Source organism: Lolium perenne, chromosome 2 (genome assembly GCF_019359855.2).
Source record: "Lolium perenne isolate Kyuss_39 chromosome 2, Kyuss_2.0, whole genome shotgun sequence".
Classification (NCBI taxonomy): Eukaryota; Viridiplantae; Streptophyta; class Magnoliopsida; order Poales; family Poaceae; genus Lolium; species Lolium perenne.
Window position 1 is genome coordinate 225,189,646 of NC_067245.2, and position 20,128 is coordinate 225,209,773.

Sequence of the window (20,128 nt, forward strand, 5' to 3'; positions counted from 1 at the left end):
AAAACATTATGTATGATAGTGTCCATTAGCATATCGTTTGTACTGATTTAGTCACCTCTCATGTACTGATTCTGTCGGATCATCACCACCATACAGGTACCACGCTCCCCTCACCATCGGCTCGTGCGACGACGTGCGTGTCGCGGCCAGTCGGCCACCGCTCGCTCGCTCAGACAAACCAACCCACCACGACGCGGACCCCACAGCCGGGTGGGCCCCACCGCACCTTCCCATCCAGTTCCAGCGTCCACGCGGTCTACGCCCCCAGCGAACAGAATAAAAACCCATCGAACGCCGCACGCCCCCACCGGCATTCTCTCCCTCTAGCCAGCGCAGACACACCAGACTCCAGCCCGCCCGAACAACTCCTCCACCTCCAATTGGCAGGATGGGCAGCCTCGCTGCCGGCGGCGGGGTGGGCGCCAGGCGGCCGAGGTTCCTGTGCCTGCACGGCTTCAGGACCAGCGGCGAGATCATGCGGAAGCAGGTGGTGGGGAAGTGGCCCGACGAGGTCACCGCGCGCCTCGACCTCGTCTTCCCCGACGCGCCCTTCCCCGCCGAGGGAAAGTCCGACGTCGACGGCATCTTCGACCCGCCCTACTACGAGTGGTTCCAGTTCGACAAGGTCCGCGCCTTCTCCCCTCGCACCACCGCATTGCTCCCATGGCTCCCTGATCTATCAATCTGTCATCTCAAACTAATTCAATTTGGTGTGGTTCGTAGCGCCTTTTTGTTATTTTATCCGCTCCTCTTGTTTTCTTCTCCCCAGGCTGTCGAACGTGCATATACCACGAATTTGGGGGAGCATGACACCAGTTTTCCTGTCATATTTATGGATTTTTCTGTTCCGACAGGGCTTCACGGAGTACAGGAATCTAGACAAATGCTTCGATTACATCGAGGAGCTCATGATCAAAGAAGGGCCCTTCGATGGGCTCATGGGTTTCTCCCAGGTAATAGGGCTGGGAACAGCTAGTTATTCTGCAGGCATATACTCTCTACTCAGTTTGTAAGTTAACGATTGCAAATTGTTATGTTGATATCAGGGTTCGGTTCTATCTGCTGCGCTTGTCGGGCTCCAGCAACAAGTAAGCCGATCGATATTCGATACTGCTAACCTTATTAGCGCATAACTCCAGCTCGAAAGCTGAGTGGTGTTAGTATATAGCTATGCTGATTCATAATCATGCAACTTCTTTAGCTCCCTGCTCTCTGTTTTGTTGGCAGGGATTGGCCCTGACTAGAGTTCCCAAGATCAAGTTCCTCATGATCATAAGCGGCGCCCGATTCCGCTCACAGACTGTGTCCGAACAGCCCTACGCCAACAAGATCAAAATCCCCTCGCTGCACTTCCTCGGTACTTTAATCTTTCCTGCACAGAATTGATAGACCATTGCAATTGCTATGTTTACTTTTTTAGGTAGAGTACTAGAGTGGTAGATTTGTTGGCTAGTTTACTTTTTTTGGTTTGCTCCAAAGGGGGTTCCTGCCTATGTCTGTCTTCTTTTATTAAACCGGCACACGTCTGCTTCATGTTTTCGATAATGGATGCTTTATTACTTTGAAAAGCAATTACACTCAGCCTCTGCATAACCAGGATGCACACGTCTGCTTCATGTATAGCCCTCTTCTCTAATGTCTATGTTGTTTACGCAATGTGCTTAAAGTGCTCACACCCAGAGGCGGCGCGCCATTGAGGCCATACTGGGTCATGGCCCAGTCTTTTCTTTGAAATGCAAGCCTATTAGCAGGCTTAGAATAGTGTTATGGCTTAAGGTTTATGGAAACCGGCCCTATCTTAACTGATTGGCCCTGTCTTTGTTACTTGCCACGCTCCGCCACTGCTCACACCTACTGCGTGCTTCGTAAAGCTCCCAGAAGCTCCATGTGCATTCTAATAACAGAAGTTAGCAGATGAATGGATGGAAAATTTTCATAGGAATAATCTAATGAAAAGGTTCCAGAAGCTTGATATATTCTTTTGGTGATAAATAGCAGATTAATAGTCATATACTCCGTATTACGGATGAAACTTTGACACATCCTTTGATGGTATCATTTCTGAGACTATCGCCTTTATCATCATTTTTGTTAACTACTTCAGGCGATGGTGTAGTTCTTGTGATCATTCCAGGACAATTTAAAAAAAAAATTGTAACTGAAGTTCAAATATTTATTTTCAAACATTTGAAGCCTTTGTTGGTCCACATAGTGGTTACCAAACAACCATTAAACTTGGGTTTATGTGATGTGCAGGTGACAATGACTTCCTTAAAAACGATGGTGAAAAGCTCATACAGTCGTTTGTGGATCCCTTCATCATACGGCACCCAAAGGGACACACGGTCCCAAGGCTTGTTGGTAAGCTCATGTTTTCATTGACCAAGCTCCTCTGAACTCTATAAAGTTAACAAAGTGAATATTGATCCACTGTACTAAATTTGGTAACTAAAAATTAAGAAGGAATCTGTAGGTAAACTGTAAACATGATCTGTGTGTGATAGGAGGCAACAAGATCGAAAACTTTAGCTGGAAACAAACTTCTGTTTCGCTCTGTTCGTCTAATTCTGGATGTCCGGGAAACATATTTTTGAATGAAAGAACTTTTAAAGATCGCATAGACATTAAGAAAGCCATTAGTTACTTAGTCCTTTCTTTTTACTCAATTTATGAATGACACGGCCGAAGTAAAACTATGCTTGTTGTCATGCAGATGAGAAAAGTCTGGAAGTTATGTCATGTTTCCTTGACAAGATGGAAAAGGAGATATCTGGACATTCATCCACAAAGGCCGAAGCACCCGCTGATGTTGACGAAAAAGAAATCTGCATCTGATAGGACCTAGGAAATTATTGTCTGAATTCCTATCAAATTCATAATATAGGCAAAGCATGCTGATGCAGTTGTAACTCGTCCTCAATAGGAAGCAATGCGCAGCGGCATGTCACACCCTTGGTTGTCAAGATTAAAGTTGAAAATTGTTCGTAAGATTATTGTTGGAGTTTCCGTTGAAGTTACCGCTGGCGAAAATCACTATTCAATGAAAAGATTACTGTTGGAAATAAGGCGACGTGTAACATAGTATTATTGTCCAAAGTTACTGGAGAGAAAGGCAATAGTATTTTTCCCGGATAAAAGTAGCATCGGACGGTAGAGATTTTGTAGAAGTTACTTAAGAAGAAGGAAGTGCTATTTTTTTCTAGCTCAAAGAGGCAGCGGAAAGTGGAGAATTTTTATTTTTTAAAGCTAAGCATTTCTGCGGGATAAATTGAATATTATTTTCCCCAAATTATGAATATTTTTTTCCTTTGCCAACTTAAAAAATACGGATTGGGATTTTCTTGATGCCAAGATGTTGAAAAAATTGGATTCCTGACTCAGCCACTCTGGGTGGGCGCCTAATCCCGTTGGATTCCAGTTTATCTGGTATCCCTTACTTTTATATGTCCATGTTCCTGTTGAAAAAAACCTTCTTAGAAAAGCTTGATAAACATAGAAGGAGTTTCTTTTGGGCTGGAAAACAAAAGAAAAAAAAGTATTGCATGGTTAAGTGGACAAGAATCTGTCGATCTAAAAAGAAAGGGGGCCTTGGGGTTAAAGATTTGAGGAAGCAAAACATTAGCCTCTTGTGTAAGTGGTGGTGGAAATTAGAGACTCAAAATGGGTTGTGGCAACAGATTATTAAAGCAAAGTACCTTCATAATAAGTCGGTGGCGTCGGTCAAACCTAGGGTGCATGATTCTTCTGGGTGGAAAACCTTGTTGAAAGTAAAGGAATATTACTTTGCGGGGAGAAGGGTTATCCTGAACAAAGGGGACTTGGTGAGGTTCTGGATTGATCCCTGGCTTAATGATACTCCCTTGGTTGAATCCTTCCCTGCCTTATTTGACATTTGTCAAGGGCAAGATTGGACGTTTGAGAAAGTCATTGATAGTGGAATGGATGTGCCTTTTAGGAGAAGGATGCCTCCTGCTATGGCTGCACAATGGGAGCATATTAAAACTTGTGCTTTAGCTCATCCTTCTTCCTCTGTTGCTGATGGGATTTCCTGGAGTTTAAATACTAATGGTAGATTTTCTACCAAATCAATGTATCAGTACCTTGAGAGACCCTTGGCCGGTTCACACAATAAGTGGATTTGGAAAGCAAAACTCCCCTTGAAAATAAAAGTTTTTATGTGGCAACTTTTTCAAAATGCCATCCTGACAAGAGATAACTTGAAAAAAAGGAAATGGCCTGGATCACCTCTATGTTCCTTTTGTGCTCAACATGAATCGGCAAGACATTTGTTTTTCGAATGCTCCAATGCCAAGGTGGTTTGGGGTACTTTGGGAGGAATTTTAGGATCTAATCTTTGTCCTTTATCTCTTTGGCAAAGCATTGCTTGGTTATACCGATTCTATCCAAAAGGAAAGAGATTTCATATGTTTTTGCTTGCTGCTATTTGTTGGGGCATTTGGAATGTGAGGAACAAGATTACCTTTGATCATGTTATGGTTCGCTTTCCCTTGGTGTCAATTGCTACGATTTGTTCTTTCATGCATTCTTGGGAAGGTTTGTATGGTGCGGAGGATGGCGACAAGATCAAAGCGGGAGCTGATCAGATTCTACAACGGGCATCTGCTCTGCACACTGAAACTCCGCTGGCACCACCAACTCCTTCGGCCGGGCAGAATGTACTGATGATTACAAATGGCGGTTCTTGAGTTTGGTGCTGGGATGTCTTCTTTTGGATGTGGTGTAGATGGCGGCTGTGTCTTGTCATCCTGGATATCTCTTGTGGTTGTTCCCTTTTGTTTTCTGTAGTTTAGGGGTAGGTTTTTTGCCCCGTAGCTTGGTCGTCGATGTCGAGATCAATGCAGCGGGTTTTCCTACCATAAAACTGTATCCTCTGTTAACTGGGTAACTTGTTCTTTCCCTTTTATCATTCTGTTCCTTTTGCGGTGCTGGCTGTAAGACTGAATCTTGTATTTCCGTTATGCTTATAATGGAAAGGGGAGAGAATCCCAGATGGAAAAAAATGAATATTTTTTCCAAAATTTGTTCGAAATTACTCTAGAAGAAGGCAATACTATTTTTTCTGGCTAAAAGAGCTGGCGGACGGAGGAGTATTTTATTTTCCAAAACTCGGTATTTCTCCCGGGTAAGTGGGGCGAGGAAGTTGAGTATTATCCATGTGAAAAAAATTTGAAAATTTTTTCTGGTCAAAAGAGCGAGAGAATTGTTTATTCATGCTCGGGGAACATCGCCTTTGTCGCCAGCCTTCATCAGCGAGGGCTTCATCCCCCATCCGAGCCAGCAACAATTCGCGTCGCTTGAGATCGGCGAGAGCGAGCCAGCATAAGGGGACGACGATGTCTTCTCGCCGACGACCACCACACATGCGGCGTGCATGCGCGGACCCGTCATTGACCTGAACCGCTCATTCGACTCGTCTTCTCTGGCGCTACTTAGGGCACATGTGTTCTACGGCGACTCAACCGGCACAAGCAGGAGCAGCATTGGACGAAGCTTGTTCGGCGGACGGCACGACGAGGGACTGGGTCCGAACGGCTAGCAGGTGGTCGAGGAAATGCCCGTCAGTCAGTAAACCTCTAAGGAGGTATAATTTCACCCCCAAACTTGCATTTTTTTTGCATTGTATTGGTTCATATTGCCGGCAGGTGCTAGATTTAGGATGAAAGATTGTTTCTTTTGCGTTGTATTGGTTCATATGGCCGGCCGGTGCTACATTTAGGATGAAAGTTTGATTCTTTTGAGTTGTATGCAAATGGTCGGTGACATAGGCATCCCAAATGGGCCTGCCGAAGATAGTACCCGGGGTTTACTGAAGGCCCACTACCCGAAGAATAAGAAGGTTCGGAAGCCCAAGATATTATTAAGGAAAGCTAGAGTTGTAATAGAAAGTCTTATTTGTAACCTTGAGGGATGAGTTAGAAACCTTCCCGGACTCTGTAACTTGTACTGCACGAATCCCTCGGCTCCGCCTCCTATATAAGGGGGAGTCGAGGGACGCAGAAATCATCGAATCATTGTTTACAAACCCTAGTTTTCATAATCGTCGAGTACTTTTCGGCTGAAACCTTCGAGATCTACTTGCCCTCTACTTCCAACTAAACCCTAGCCTACAATCCATAGGCATTAACAAGTTAATACCTTGTCAATTGGCGCCGTCTGTGGGGACTAGAGGCGTAAGGATCTGATCTCGATGGCACGTTCAAGATCTTCGACATCATCAACCGCAAGCAACGCAATGGATCGAGGTAAACAGATCGCTGCTGGTCCTATCGATTTTGTTCCTCACCCACCCTCCCGTTTGGATGCATATGCGTATCTGGCGGAGCCTATGGAGATGACGTTCGGAAGGTTTCGCTTTCGCGTCGAGAAGGAAGGATTGTATCGTGTCGAAATTCCGATTTCGTCGGGATCGTCGGCGGTCGATTCTGATTTTTCAAGCTATACATCGTCAACCGAATCAGGAGAAGAAGAAACCTCGTCGACACGCTACGTCAGCACCAAGGCAAGAGAGAAACTCGCCAAGATCTTCAGCGACATGTCGTTTGAGGCATCTGCGGACTCATATATAAGCGATGGCTCAAGCAGTGTCGACAGTTACGACTTCATCGACAAATCTACTACAGTGGGCAAGGTCTTCACCAATCTCAACGATGGTGTCACCAAACCCAACATAGATCTGAATACAAAATATCATCAGATTTATGCCATTGGAGAGCCAAGCAATGATCAAGAGGAAACATCTGAGGCTTTCGACGATCTGGGAAATCCATACGTCGATCCCTCTGATCTGCGACGAGGCCTGGGCAATAAGTACGTCGGGCCACAGCCGCGACACAGAGTTCAACTCCCGCAAGCAGCGTGGGATAGAGCCGCGAGAGCTATGGACGGCTCAGAACCAATGGCTACCACAGCCACGCCAGAGGAATTACAAGCATATCAATATAGGCTCGCACGAGCGGCAAGGGAATTGGAAAAACAGACAGCTGAGTTAAACAGAAGAAAGGAGGCAGCTTCTGCATCCAGCAGGAGAAGGGCAGAGCTGAGTCGATAATCTAGAACTTCAGGTGATAGCCACAGGGAGGCTCGGAACAGAGCGAGATCAAGGTTACAACACATACCCGAAGCAGAAAGAGAGCACTTGGTCCAAAACCTCGACATGTCCTTTATGTCGATAGATACAAGATGAAACATCATCCCTAAGACACCAGAGGCTGGGTATATAGCGACACATGCTTTTATCCTCGCATCTAAACCACCTCCAGGAGATCCAAGGGAAACATTGTACAACATGGCGATAGCAGGAGTCGGAGCCATGGGGACGGCGTTTGTATCAACGCCTCCCGAAGGAACGGCAAGGCAAAATAGTCCACGACCTGCAGCAGCAGCAGCGGCAGCCCCTGAAGGACCAAGTGGAGCAAGAGACACGGCAGCACAAGCAAGGGTCGACAGAGCACGGCAAAGCAGAAGGGAACATCGGCAATCCCCAGAGCTTAACGACGAGGATATGTGTGGCTTGCCGTGCTTCACGAGGAGAGTCCGAAAAACTCGAGTCCCTTCAGGATTCAAGTTACCTGACAACTTCAAGAAATTCGACGGCCTTCAAGATCCGGAAGGATCGGCTAGTTGATTATCTCGAGACGGTGAAGCTCACAGGAGGAACCAGGGCAACAGCTATGCAAAGCATCCAGGTGCATTTGAGTGGAGCCGCACGATCTTGGATAAAGAAACTTCCTCCAGGATCTATCGACAGCTGGGAAAGCTTCGAGGACGTGTTCGTCAAGAACTTCCGGTCCACATGCAAAAAACCTGCGTCGTTGGAGGAGTTGAGTGCATGTCGACAAAAGCCGGACGAGCCAATGAGAAAATATATCCAAAGGTGGAACATCATCAAAAACTCGGCAGAAAATATATCTGACGAGAGAGCGATAGATGCGTTTGTCGCAGGAATCAGGCGTGGAGATTTTGTCGAGGACTTGGGAAGGACCAACCCAAAGACAGTATCCGCGTTAATGGAAATAGCAAACAGATGGGCAGATGGAGAAGATGCTGTCCACAACAAACGGCACAGGTCGCCAGAAGAGGACCGTGGTCGAAACTATCAACCGAGGAGACGATTTCCTCGGCAATACCCGAACTATGATGCTCCAGGACAAATTTCGGCAGGTTTTCGGGCAAACACAGGAGGAAACAACAGAGATGATTATCAGAGAAGCAATGAGCAGCGAGGCGATAATAGAGACGATTCTCGAAACAACAGGCAAAATAGCGGGCCTAGGTTCCCGAGGCCTTTCGTGTCTCCTGAAGAGATGATGAATGGGCCGTGTCAGATGCACTTTTTCCTCGACAAAGAACGGAAAGAGACGGTCAGACATCTGCAGAAAGATTGTCGCAATTTTCGAGGCAATGTTAAGGTGGGCGAGCACGCTAACGCTCGAGCAGCACAGAGAAATCCTCGAGAACCCAGGAGCGAGATTCACTTGCCACCTCCTCCCGCGATTACAGAAGACAACCGACATCAGCTCAGAATAGCGGCAGCACCTCCACCACCACCTTACGTTGATCCTAACTCCAACGGAGCGGTGTCGATGATTCAGAAGGGAAGGCCATCCAATAGAGCTCAGAAAGTAATTTCACGACAGGTGTTCATGGCAGAAAAAATGCCTCAACAGTCGAGTATCTTAATTGGTCAGGGCAAGATATTGGTTTCACCATAGCAGATCATCCGCAGCAAGTCCCTCGACCAGGCGGTCAAGACTTATCTTACCGAGCTATTGCAGGATTTGATGTCTCTCGAGTGTTCATAGATGGCGGCAGCAGCTTAAACCTTATGTATGCAGATACATTGAGGAAGATGAACATATCCCTAGCAAACTTGAAGCCAACAGACACGAGGTTCCATGGTATCACACCGGAGAAACCAAGTTATCCATTGGGGAAGATTAATCTCGACGTTCAGTTTGGAACCCGAGAGAATTATAGAATCGAAAAGCTGGAATTTGAAGTTGTGGATTTTCCGTCACAGTACCACGCTCTGTTGGGACGACCAGCATATGCTAGATTTATGGCGGTACCACATTATACATACCTGTTGTGGAGGATGCCTGGACCTAAGGGACCAATCACAGTCAAAGGAAGCTTCGCCTTAGCCGATAAGTGTGATAAGGATTTTCATCGGATATCAGAAACTTTCGGGATGCAAGCTGAGTATCTGGCGTCAAGGAGTATGACTGACTACGACGTGCTGCCAGACGTTGGAAGGCCAAATAAAGAATCAACTTTCAACACCGAGAAAAATTCTAAGTAGGTGCAGATTCACCCGACAGACCCGAAAAAGACGACGTCCATCGCAAACGACATGGACCTCGCATAGGAAAGCAAGGATTGGTCGAATAGTTATCAAATATTAACTGGAAAAGAAAGCGCCAGGATCAATGATAGTGCCAGAAGGAATTTCATCAATTTCTAGAAAAGTTTACATAGACATTACAAAGAAGTTTCTCCAAAAGGACTACCAGGATAATTGTCGCCACAGCTAAATTGGCGACAAGGGCAAAAGAGATAGAGAAAGCAAAAAAAAAACAAAGAGGCATGCAACTAGACCTCCGGCCTTGATGAGCTAGGAGTTGAAGATGGTTTGATCCCGAGATAGGCCAGGATTTTCTTCGTGTTGGGCTTGGCTGCCTTGATCAACGACCTCCATCTTGATTGCTCTATTTGATCGGTGTCGCCAACCTTCATCCAGTCAACAGTTTGTTGACTATCAGCGACCAAGGCAATAGTGTTCTCAACAGCAACCTTCATGTTCTCCTGGCGCATCTTCAGTCCAAGATCCTCTGGCGGATTGAAGTCCTTGGCAAGGGCAAGGAAAGTCTTAGGCTCCTCTTTCTTCGGGAAGAAGTAGGGAAACAACTTCGACAATCCTGCGTCAGCATTCACCACGCCTTTGCAAATTTCTTGGCCATGAAACTCCAGATAAGAAAGTGCGTCAAGCAGAGGATCATTGGTGGGATTCTCAAGGTCAAAATCTTGGCTTGTTTGACCTGCCATAGAAATTATATGTTAGTCGACAGCAAGTAAAAACAAAAGAAAGCAAGTCTTAAGAAAAATAGAAGGGATCAACAAAGTTACCGAGAAAGCGACGATTTTGCGTGTTCAAGTGCTTGAGGATTCCCTTTTCACGGGTGTCCTGTGCGGCTTTGTGCTCGTTTAAAGCAGCTTCAGCATCTTCAAGTCTCTTCTGCAGTTCCTCGACACTAGCAGCTTTTGCCTTGGCTTCATTAGCCTCTGCTTTGGCTTCGCTAGCAACAAGTTCGGCTTTCTTGCGGGCCGCTTCACTTTGCTCCAGTTTTTGAGCAAGAGTGTCGGCAAGCTTGTTGGCCTCTGCAAGTTTTTCTGTCGAAATAGAAAAGAAAGGTCAAAATTGCGACAAAAAAACAAGAGCAAGAAGTCAGAAACAACGACAGCAAAAAAGTTATTACCTTCAGTTCTGCTGGCATACTCACGGTACCCAATGAATTGGGATCCGATGCGAATAAGCTCTTTGATCATGGGCTGTCAAAGAAGAACAAAGAAAGAGAAACATCGGTATGGAAAAAGAATGAAGACGTAAAAAAGCAAATAGAGGAAATATAGATACTGGCAAGAAAATTAAAAAACTTACATCATCCAAGAGCAGAGTAGAAGAGCTACCCAATTGGGGGGCAGGCTCGATGATCGTTTCAACCCTTGTCCTTTTTGGTGAAGGAGCAAGGGGGCTTGAAGGAGGAGTGGTGGTGACGACGTTTTGTTGAGGAGGCGAGGATTCTTCTCCTTCAACTAGCGTCTCCGAAACAAGTAAAGTACGTGACGCGCTCGTTCGAGGAGCCACGTCACGAGTTGGTACTTCTTCCTCATCATCACTGCGATTAAAGATTGACAGCATAAAAAGCAAGATGAGACAAAAAACTTCGACTACAGAAATAAGGGGAAATCAAGGTGACTTACGAGCTGACGAGGGATGCGAGATATGGATCATAAGATTCCTTCTGACGAGAAGGATCAACTTCTTCGGCTTTGGAAGTGCCGGAATCTTCGACGTCATTCCTCTTCCTTTTGCCTTTTGGAGAAACAGCGGGAGGAGGAGATAGTGTCGATGCAGTGCCTTCGGAAGATCCCGCAGATTTTCGAGAATCCACGGGTTCATTCACAAAAGACGGAGCTTCTTGATTGTCATCAGTGACAATAGCCCTTTCTTCGACTTCTCCACCTTCAGGAAGAGGAGGAAGCGAGACAAGGTCTGGATGATTCTGTGCAAAATAAAACAGGGAGAGATGTCAGAAATGAAGTTACAAAAAAGATAGCAAAGCAACAACAAGACAATAGACAAAGATTACCTCGGGAAGTGGATTGGCGGCGCTGAATGGCGTCACACGGCAAGAAGAAGGGACAACATCTTTTTTGCTGAGAGATGAAATTTTTCGGACAAGTCTTTCTAAATCCTTGACCTCCAAATTCACCAACAGCCGATCTACGTCCTTGTCGCCGGCATATTTCCAGAGAGGATATTTGCGAGCCTGAAGCGGCTGCACTCTAGTCCTAAGAAAGTATGCAGTGATTTGGATACCCGATAACTCTTTGCCGCGAGTATTTTGCAACTCGTGGATACGAGCCATCAAGGTTTCTGTCGACGCCCTTTCTTCTTCGGTGGCCTCCGCGTCCCAGGAGCGGCGGCGAAAGATTTTCTTGGCGCCATCAAAAGGAGGGATGTTGTCCTCCGCACATCCATGGTTCTCCTCCTGAATGTACAACCACTTCTTGCGCCATCCTTGAACTGAGTCAGGAAGCTTGACGTCGAAGTAGTCGACAGTGGGCCGAACAGAAATTACAACACCGCCTATATTATAGGCGATATTGGGCGAGCCATTACGGCGGCAGAAGAAAATGCGCTTCCATAGCGCCCAGTTAGGCTGGACGCCAAGAAAGGCCTCGCACAAAGTGATGAAAATGGAGATATGGAGGATTGAATTTGGCGTGAGGTGGTGGAGTTGCAGACCGTAGATAAAGAGAAGTCCACGGAGAAAAGGATGAATGGGGGCGGACAGACCACGGATGAGGTGATCGACAAAACTTACCCGGTACCCCATTGGAGGGGTTGGGTAGCTTTCCTCACTGGGGAAGCACAATGCCTTGGGTTTCTTGCTGATCCCCAGCTTCTTCAGCATGTTGATGTCTTGAGTGGAAATTTTCGATCTTTCCCACTCTGCCGCTCCAAGATCCACGACGGCCATGGAGGATTCTGGCGTGCTGTGCCTTGTCAATCGACGCGGTGGCATCAACAATGGCGCAGGGTTTGCAGCTTGGAGGCGAGGAGCTTAGGAGGTTGTGGATCGCAGAAGGAAATTTGCAGATGAGAAAAGGAGGACGGCGCGAGCGGAAGTGCTCAAGGAGGAAGAAGATGATCTTATATAAGGGTGCGGTGAAACGACGAACCGTTGGATAAGGAACATGTGTGACAGATGATAGCCACGTGGCAACAAGGGTAAAAAAGTAACTTAACGTTGGGGAAGTTACGGTGCGTGCGCCAGAAAAAGCGGAGGACGTGTGTCCCCCACTTGCACGACGTGTCAAGAAAGTGGATCAATTGGGCCCGCATGGCAGCGAGAACAGACTTGTCGCTAGCAATCGTGGCTATCGTCAGCAATAACATCACCTTGGCAGAAGGAAAAAATCGACTAAACAGCTTCATAAAAGGCGACATGGAAAAATAATGCTGGGCCTTTGATCAAATACAAGTTTTTGATCAAATGCTCGGGGGCTACTTTGGAAAAAAGAAAAAAGATCCAGAAAGACAAAATAGAAATGGCGTGAGCCTATGATCAAATACAAAATATTTGCTCATAGCCTCGGGGGCTACTCCCATCGGGAGCGCTGTTCGCGCACCCGAGGAATTATAAAACTTCGGGAGATAAAAAGAAAATATAGCGGCATAAGGCGTGGAGCCTACAACCAAGTACAAGTCCTTGGTTGTAGCCTCGGGGGCTACTCCCATCGGGAACGCTGCTCGTGTGCCCGATGAAATCATAAAAAAGAGAGAAGAAGGAAGACGAGAAAAGAATGAAAGAGCAAAAAGAAAGATAGCAGAGCAAAAGAGTATATTTCGAGTTATAAATAACTCTGCATATACTCCCATCGGGAGAGCAATATAAGTCATCTTTGACTCGATAAAATGTGCCATTCCAACAGCCGAAAAAGCACTCGACAATATATTCTCAGAACGCCAAAGTTGCGATCAATTTCTGAATGCCGCAAATTTGCGAAGGTAAGACCCCAGATCCGTTCTGCTGGGCGTAGCATCGCCAAAGACTGCGCTCTGCTACTTTTGTCCGTATCAACAGATACGAAGAAAAATCCTAACGGACGCGTTAGGTACCCGATAAATTTTACTGGGACTCAACAGAATGGTAAGACCTTAAGCGGCACCTGTCGAAGTTTACACCAGTATCCCGAGGTCATGTCCAGGGACGTGATCTTGAAGTAGGTTTTTGCGGATTGCCACGAGAGCAGTTAACTAGTACCTGATCCGTCAGATGAACTAGCCCCAACTACCATTATCGCTGTAAAATATAGAAGTTTATGAGAAGAAATACATAGAAGTTGAAGTTGTCGAATAAAAATAAACAGTGGAGATTTTCCTTAACTCTGCGATTCAAGCAAAATCTCGGGGGCTACTGACATAGGCATCCCAAATGGGCCTGCCGAAGATAGTACCCGGGGTTTACTGAAGGCCCACTACCCGAAGAATAAGAAGGTTCGGAAGATCAAGATATATTATTAAGGAAAGCTAGAGTTGTAATAGAAAGTCTTATTTGTAACCTTGCGGGATGAGTTAGAAACCTTCCCGGACTCTGTAACTTGTACTGCACGAATCCCTCGGCTCCGCCTCCTATATAAGGGGGAGTCGAGGGACGCAGAAATCATCGAATCATTGTTTACAAACCCTAGTTTTCATAATCGTCGAGTACTTTTCGGCTGAAACCTTCGAGATCTACTTGCCCTCTACTTCCAACTAAACCCTAGCCTACAATCCATAGGCATTGACAAGTTAATACCTTGTCAGTCGGCCATGTTTCATATGGCCGGTATATGAAACATTGCTTGTTCTTTGTAGACCGAGACCGCCGGCATCTTGAACCCCATTCTTAATACTAGGAGGTGGACGATACCCAAGGGGATGGGGAGGAGAGGGCGCTGAGGACTCGGAGATGGAGGTCATTGATACGTCCAAAACGTATCTACTTTTCCGAACACTTTTGCTTTTGTTTTGCCTTTAATTTGTGTATTTTGGATACAACTAACACGGACTAACGCTGTTTTCAGCAGAATTGCCCTGGTGTCTCGTTTTTGTGCAGAAACTCAACTTTCAGGAAAATCCCCGGGATTAATGTCAAAGGGTCTATTTTCCCAGAAAACTCACGGAGCGAGAAGGGCAGGCCAGGGGGAGGCCCACGGCCTCCACACCATAGGCCGGCGCGGCCTAGGAGGGGGGCCGCCTTATGGTGAGGCCGCCTCGGCCAGCCTCCGATGCCCCCCTCTGGACTACTTAAGGTCTTCGACCTAAAAACGCACGAGGAATAGACGAAATCGCCAGAAGCCATCCAGAACACCGCCGCCGTCACGAAACTCCGTCTCGGGACCAGAAACTCCGTTCTGGCACTCCACCGGGACGGGGAATTGGAGGAGATCATCACCATCATCACCACCGACGCCTCTCCATCGACCAGCCATGTTTCCCCCATCCATGTGTGAGTAATTCCCCCGCTGTAGGCTGAAGGGGATGGTAGGGATTGGATGAGATTGGTCATGTAATAGCATAAGATTGTTAGGGCATAGTGCCTAGTGTCCGTAATTGGTACTTTTATGATATTATTGCAACTTGTTATGCTTAATGCTTGTCACTAGGGCCCGAGTGTCATGATCTCAGATCTGAACATGTTATTGTTTCATGATGATATTCATTGTTTTATGATCTTACCTGCAAGTTGTATACACATGTCGCTGTCCGGAACCCGAGACCCCAAAGTGACAGAAATTAGGACAACCGGAGGGGAAGACGGTGATATGAGGATCACATGTGTTCACGGAGTGTTAATGCTTTGCTCCGGTGCTCTATTAAAACGAGTACCTTAATTTCCAGTAGATTCCCTAAAGGTCCGGCTGCCACCGGCTGGTAGGACAAAAGATGTTGTGCAAGTTTCTCGTTGCAAGCATGTACGGCTAAATATGGAACACATGTATATGGATTGTTTAGTACTTGGACACCGTTTTATCACTATCTGCAAATGCCCTACTTTGATTGTTATATGAGTTTCTCTCATCCATCCCTGTGCCTACAGTATTTTAATCCTGCTGTTTACTATAATCACTACTGCTGTCTTTGTTACACTGCTACTGATATTTCACTACTGCTACTGCTATTGAATCCTCTGAACCTGTTAATGATCCTAATAGTATTTCTATTTCTGATGCTGAAACTGAAAGTGGTAATGAACATGATAAAGATAATGATAAGAATGATGCTTCTGATAAAGAAGAGGTTGAAGATGAACCTAAAAGCATGCTAAAAATAAAAAGTAAGCTAAAGAAGATTTTACTGCTAAGAAACATGGTAATGAAAGGGAACCTTGGGTTCAAAAGCAAATGCCTTTTCCTGCTAAGAAACTAAAATCAAAGGAAGAAGAACACTATAATAAATTTTGTGATTGGATGAAACCTTTGTTCTTGCAAATCCCTTTGACTGATGCTATTAAATTGCCTCCTTATTCAAAGTATATGAAAGATATTGTCTCTAACAAAAGGAAAATTCCTAGTGAGGAGATTTCCACTATGCTTGCTAATTACTCTTTCAATGGCAAAGTTCCGAAGAAGCTGGGCGACCCAGGTATACCGACTATTCCTTGTTCTATTAAGAATAATTATGTTAGAACTGCTCTATGTGATTTGGGAGCAGGTGTTAGTGTTATGCCTTTTTCTCTTTATAAGAGACTTTATTTAGATAAGTTGATACCAACTGATATATCTTTGCAAATGGCTGATAAATCTACTGCTATTCCTGTTGGTATATGTGAGGATGTTCCTGTTCAAGTTACTAATAACTGCTTGATATTAACTGATTTTGTTGTGTTGGAAATGCTTGAAGATGATAATATGTCTATTATTCTTGGGAGACCTTTTCTAACACCGCAGGGGCTGTTATTGATTGCAATAAAGGAAAAGTTACTTTCAATGTTGATGACAAGGAGCATACTGTTTATTTTCCCAAGAGGATTGATAAAGTGTGTGGAGTTAGTACAATTTCTAATGTGAGAACTATCAAAGTGGGAGTTATTGATTGTCCTATATATGAGCCTAAAGAAGGATATCAAAATATTATGATTGGATCCATATCAATACAATTCAAAGTAACATGATTGATTTGAGGTTTATTTCTTCTTATGCTTTGTAAAATTTATTTGTTGGCAAGACTTGATCAACCTTGTTAACAAATACATTTTATATGCATAGAGGAGCTAAACAACATTTCTTTCTTCCTCCACTTGTTCTACTTGCTGTAGCACTACTTGGTTTGCAAGATACTTTAGTTGTTTAGAGATTTCAAAATCTTTTTCTGCCCAGTAATAATAATTTTAACACCCAGAAATGTGCATTTTTCAAAGTTTTCAAAAATTTACAAAAATTATACCGTTGGTCTTATTTTTCGAAGAGGCAGCTGGGAGCACCTGGGGATGACCAGTGGGGCACCCCAGGGTTGCACCCCACTAGCCGGCGCGGCCAAGGAGGGGGGCACGCCACCCTGTGGTGTGGGCCCCTCCTTTCCCCACTAACTCATCTCTTCCTCCCATCTCATTCTCTCTCCCGAAAAAACTCGTACCAACTTTCTCTCACTCGCGTTTTTGCTCAAGAGCTCAGGATTTCTCGATCTCTTTGCTCATCCCAGATTTCTGTCTGAAATTTGGCACATTTGCTCTCCGGTATGTGACTCCTCCGATTATCCAATTAGAATTTTGTTTGGTTGAGTATATCTTGAATATTTTGCTGCTGTAGGTAACATGTTTAGTGAGCTTGCATGCTTGTTCTAAGTTGTAAAAATTAGTTTTGATGCATGCTTAGTACTCTACCAAGTTCCTATAGTAGTTTCCCTCAATTATATGTCTCCAAATCAACTTTTATAATGTTTGTTGAAAACTTTCAGAAAAGGAAGATGGATAATTATAACTTTGGAGAAGTGTTCGAAAGAGAGACGACAAGCACGGGGAGGCCCTCAAGGGCATCCACTCGGATTAGACGATCCTATAATGAGGATGTCATCGCACCGAGCTTCGAAGCCGAAGAGGATAATAGAGTCCCTAATGCTTCATCCTTTCCATGTTATGACTTTTTGCGCAATGCAGGGCTGCTCGATGATTTCTTGGTCCTCATCAATAATGTGGGCTTATCCACCTATATGGAAGATGAGAGGGAGCAATACTACATGCTAACTAAAATCTTTGTTGAAAGCTTTCAGTTCAACAACAAGCACTACAAACCATCAGTTACATTCAGGATTTATGATAGGCCTATCACTATGAGCTTGAAGGATTTTTGTGCTGCATTGGATATTGCCCCTATAGGTACCGCGAAGAAGATCGAGAATAATCCCAAGGCTTTGCTGGAGCTCTATCGAGAAGTTACCAATGATGATAGCCGCACCATTCAGCGCGGCAAGATAAGAAACATTCAACTCCCTGCCATTAGATATTTTGCTTACTATCTTGCTACTAGCATCCTTGGTAGGGAGAACACTAGCAATATTTCTAGTTATCATCTTGCTTTCTTAGTTGCTGCACTTACTGGAGAGACACCTTATCATCTTGGTGCTCTTGTTGCTCGTCGTTTATCTAACAAAGGTCCTATTTTTGGAGGAATTGTTGCCTTACGCATTATTACATATCTAGATCTTTCTCTTGACCCTACTGTTGTGAAATTAACTCCTATAAGGCTTGATATTGCTGCTATGAAGAGTCACCAATTTGTTACAACTGACTCTAGTTTAGATAATATTGTCTATAGAATGTTGTTTACTGACGGGGATGAGAGGGAAATCCCTTTGCCGCAGCCCGATTTGTTCAGCATTCACAGGAAACCGTGGTCGCGCTCTACGGAGGAGGTGGATGAGCAGCTGAGGATACTTGGGTTCCACCAGCAGCATGACCCCGAGGACGCCGAGCCCTCCTACGGGTACACCGTTACATATCCTGGTGCGTCTTCCAGCACATACCCGAAACAGGATCCGTCTTCGTCGTACTACGGAGGTGTCACTTCATGGGCACCATGGGATTGAACTCCACTTAGGCCAAAAGCCTAAGCTTGGGGGGAGGTATACCGGCATCACTCACTCATAGCATATTATAGTTGCTGGATACTTGTACATACTTGTTTAGCTTCTTAAAGTGGTTTTCTAATAAGAGGAAGATGATATTTGGGGAAGTGCTGCCTGAAAACAGATTCTGGACTGATACCAAAAAAATTCTCAAAAACAGCCAGAACGTTATTTTGTGAAGCCAATTTTTGTGCATGTTCCCCAGGTTATTATCTAACTTTCATTAGTTGAACACTTTTCGAGCTGAGCAGCGGAAGAATTTCTTAAAAATCGATTACTCTACTACTGTCAAGTTTGACGAATTTCTGCTGCTTTGTGTTTATGTAACTCTTTTAGTTTTCATTTTCTTGTTTTTGCTTTGTTTCTTTCCTAAAACACAAAAAGACCAAAAATATTTCTGTTGTTTCTCTTTACTATTTGTTTATTTTGTTTTCTTGCTTTTATTTTGCTTTATTTACTATCGTTGGTTTGCTATAAGAAAATCCAAAAAGATTTTGCTTTGTTTGCTTGTTTCCTTTTGTTCTTGTTTCCAATTCGAAAACACCAAAAATATTTGTTGTTTTTCTTTGGTTTTGTAAAGTTCATTATGGATTTCAGCGGTCTCCGGTGGCTGGAGCTTGGTTTTCATTCCATATTATTCAAGCTACACAAGTGAAAGGCAATAATGACGATCTACGACAATTCGACTGTGGTGAGAGGCTGGTATGAACTCTATTTGTTTTCATTTTTGTACATATACTCATCCATGTGAGCATGCTTAGTTGGTTCATGTGAGATATATGTCATTTAAGAAAGTCTAGTAGTTCATGATCTCTCACGTTTAGCTCCAGTTTATTAATATGAGTAGCATGTCATAGATATTTGCTTGCATTATTTTATTCATAAATAGGTATGACATTGTGGTATCCTCCTTTGAATAATTCACTTGAATCGACTTGGCACATGCTCATGCATGCATATGACTGAACAAAAGTCAATTAAGCCTCGATGATTTACTTTGCCTCGGAGTTCTTGTATCACTTTTATGCCTCTGTCAATTTATTTTGCCGCAAGCATGATTATGACAGTTACTGCTCTCTTGATTTTCGTTCCCCAGTCTATTGCTAGCCTTCACTTGTACTGAGCGGGAATGCTGCTCGTGCTTCCAAACCCCTGAAAACCAAGTTATTCCAAAGTTTCCACCATAAATACCTATGCATGGCATTTCAAACCATTCCAAGTAAATTCTCATGCGCTACCTTTAAACCTTCAAAATGCTTCTCAATTTGTGTCGATGTTTTATAGCTCATGAGGAAGTATGTGGTGTTTATCTTTCAACCTTGTCATTTACTTTTGACAGACTTTCATAATGGACTAGTGGCACATCCGCTTATCCTATAATTTTGCAAAAAGAGCTGGCAACGGGGTTTCCAGCCCCAATTAATTAACTTTCATTAATAATTCTCTTCACATGTTTTGCCCTGATTCATCAGTAAGTAACTTAATTTTGCAAATAGACACTCCTCCATGGTATGAGAATGTTGGAAGGCACCCGAGGATTCGGTTAGCCATGCTTGTGTAAGCAAAGGTTGGGGGGAGTGTCACCCATAATAAAACTAAAATATGTGTGTAAACAAAAGAGAAGAGAGATGATTTACCTTGCTGGTAAAGATAACGTCCTTCATGGGAGCCGCTCTTGAAAGTCTGGTCGACGAGGTAGTTAGAGTGCCCACTACC

General features: G+C 44.5%; 1 protein-coding gene across 1 annotated transcript; it reads left to right on the top strand.

The window, feature by feature from the left end:
* The first annotated feature begins 292 nt into the window (after positions 1-292).
* Positions 293-3,273, top strand: LOC127335060 (uncharacterized). The gene is made up of 6 exons (XM_051361649.2): positions 293-625; positions 855-953; positions 1,047-1,088; positions 1,228-1,357; positions 2,257-2,361; positions 2,714-3,273. The coding sequence occupies exons 1-6, from the start codon at positions 389-391 to the stop codon at positions 2,833-2,835; spliced, it is 735 nt and encodes a 244-aa protein (XP_051217609.1). The 5' UTR covers positions 293-388; the 3' UTR covers positions 2,836-3,273.
* Positions 3,274-20,128: the final 16,855 nt, after the last annotated feature.

Excerpts from the sequence above, each read along its gene's own strand:
- LOC127335060 (XM_051361649.2), top strand. The coding sequence starts at position 389 with ATGGGCAGCCTCGCTGCCGGCGGCGGGGTGGGCGCCAGGCGGCCGAGG. Across the intron at positions 954-1,046 it reads GGCTCATGGGTTTCTCCCAG|GGTTCGGTTCTATCTGCTGC; the intron begins GTAATAGGGCTG and ends TGTTGATATCAG. Across the intron at positions 1,089-1,227 it reads TTGTCGGGCTCCAGCAACAA|GGATTGGCCCTGACTAGAGT; the intron begins GTAAGCCGATCG and ends TTTTGTTGGCAG.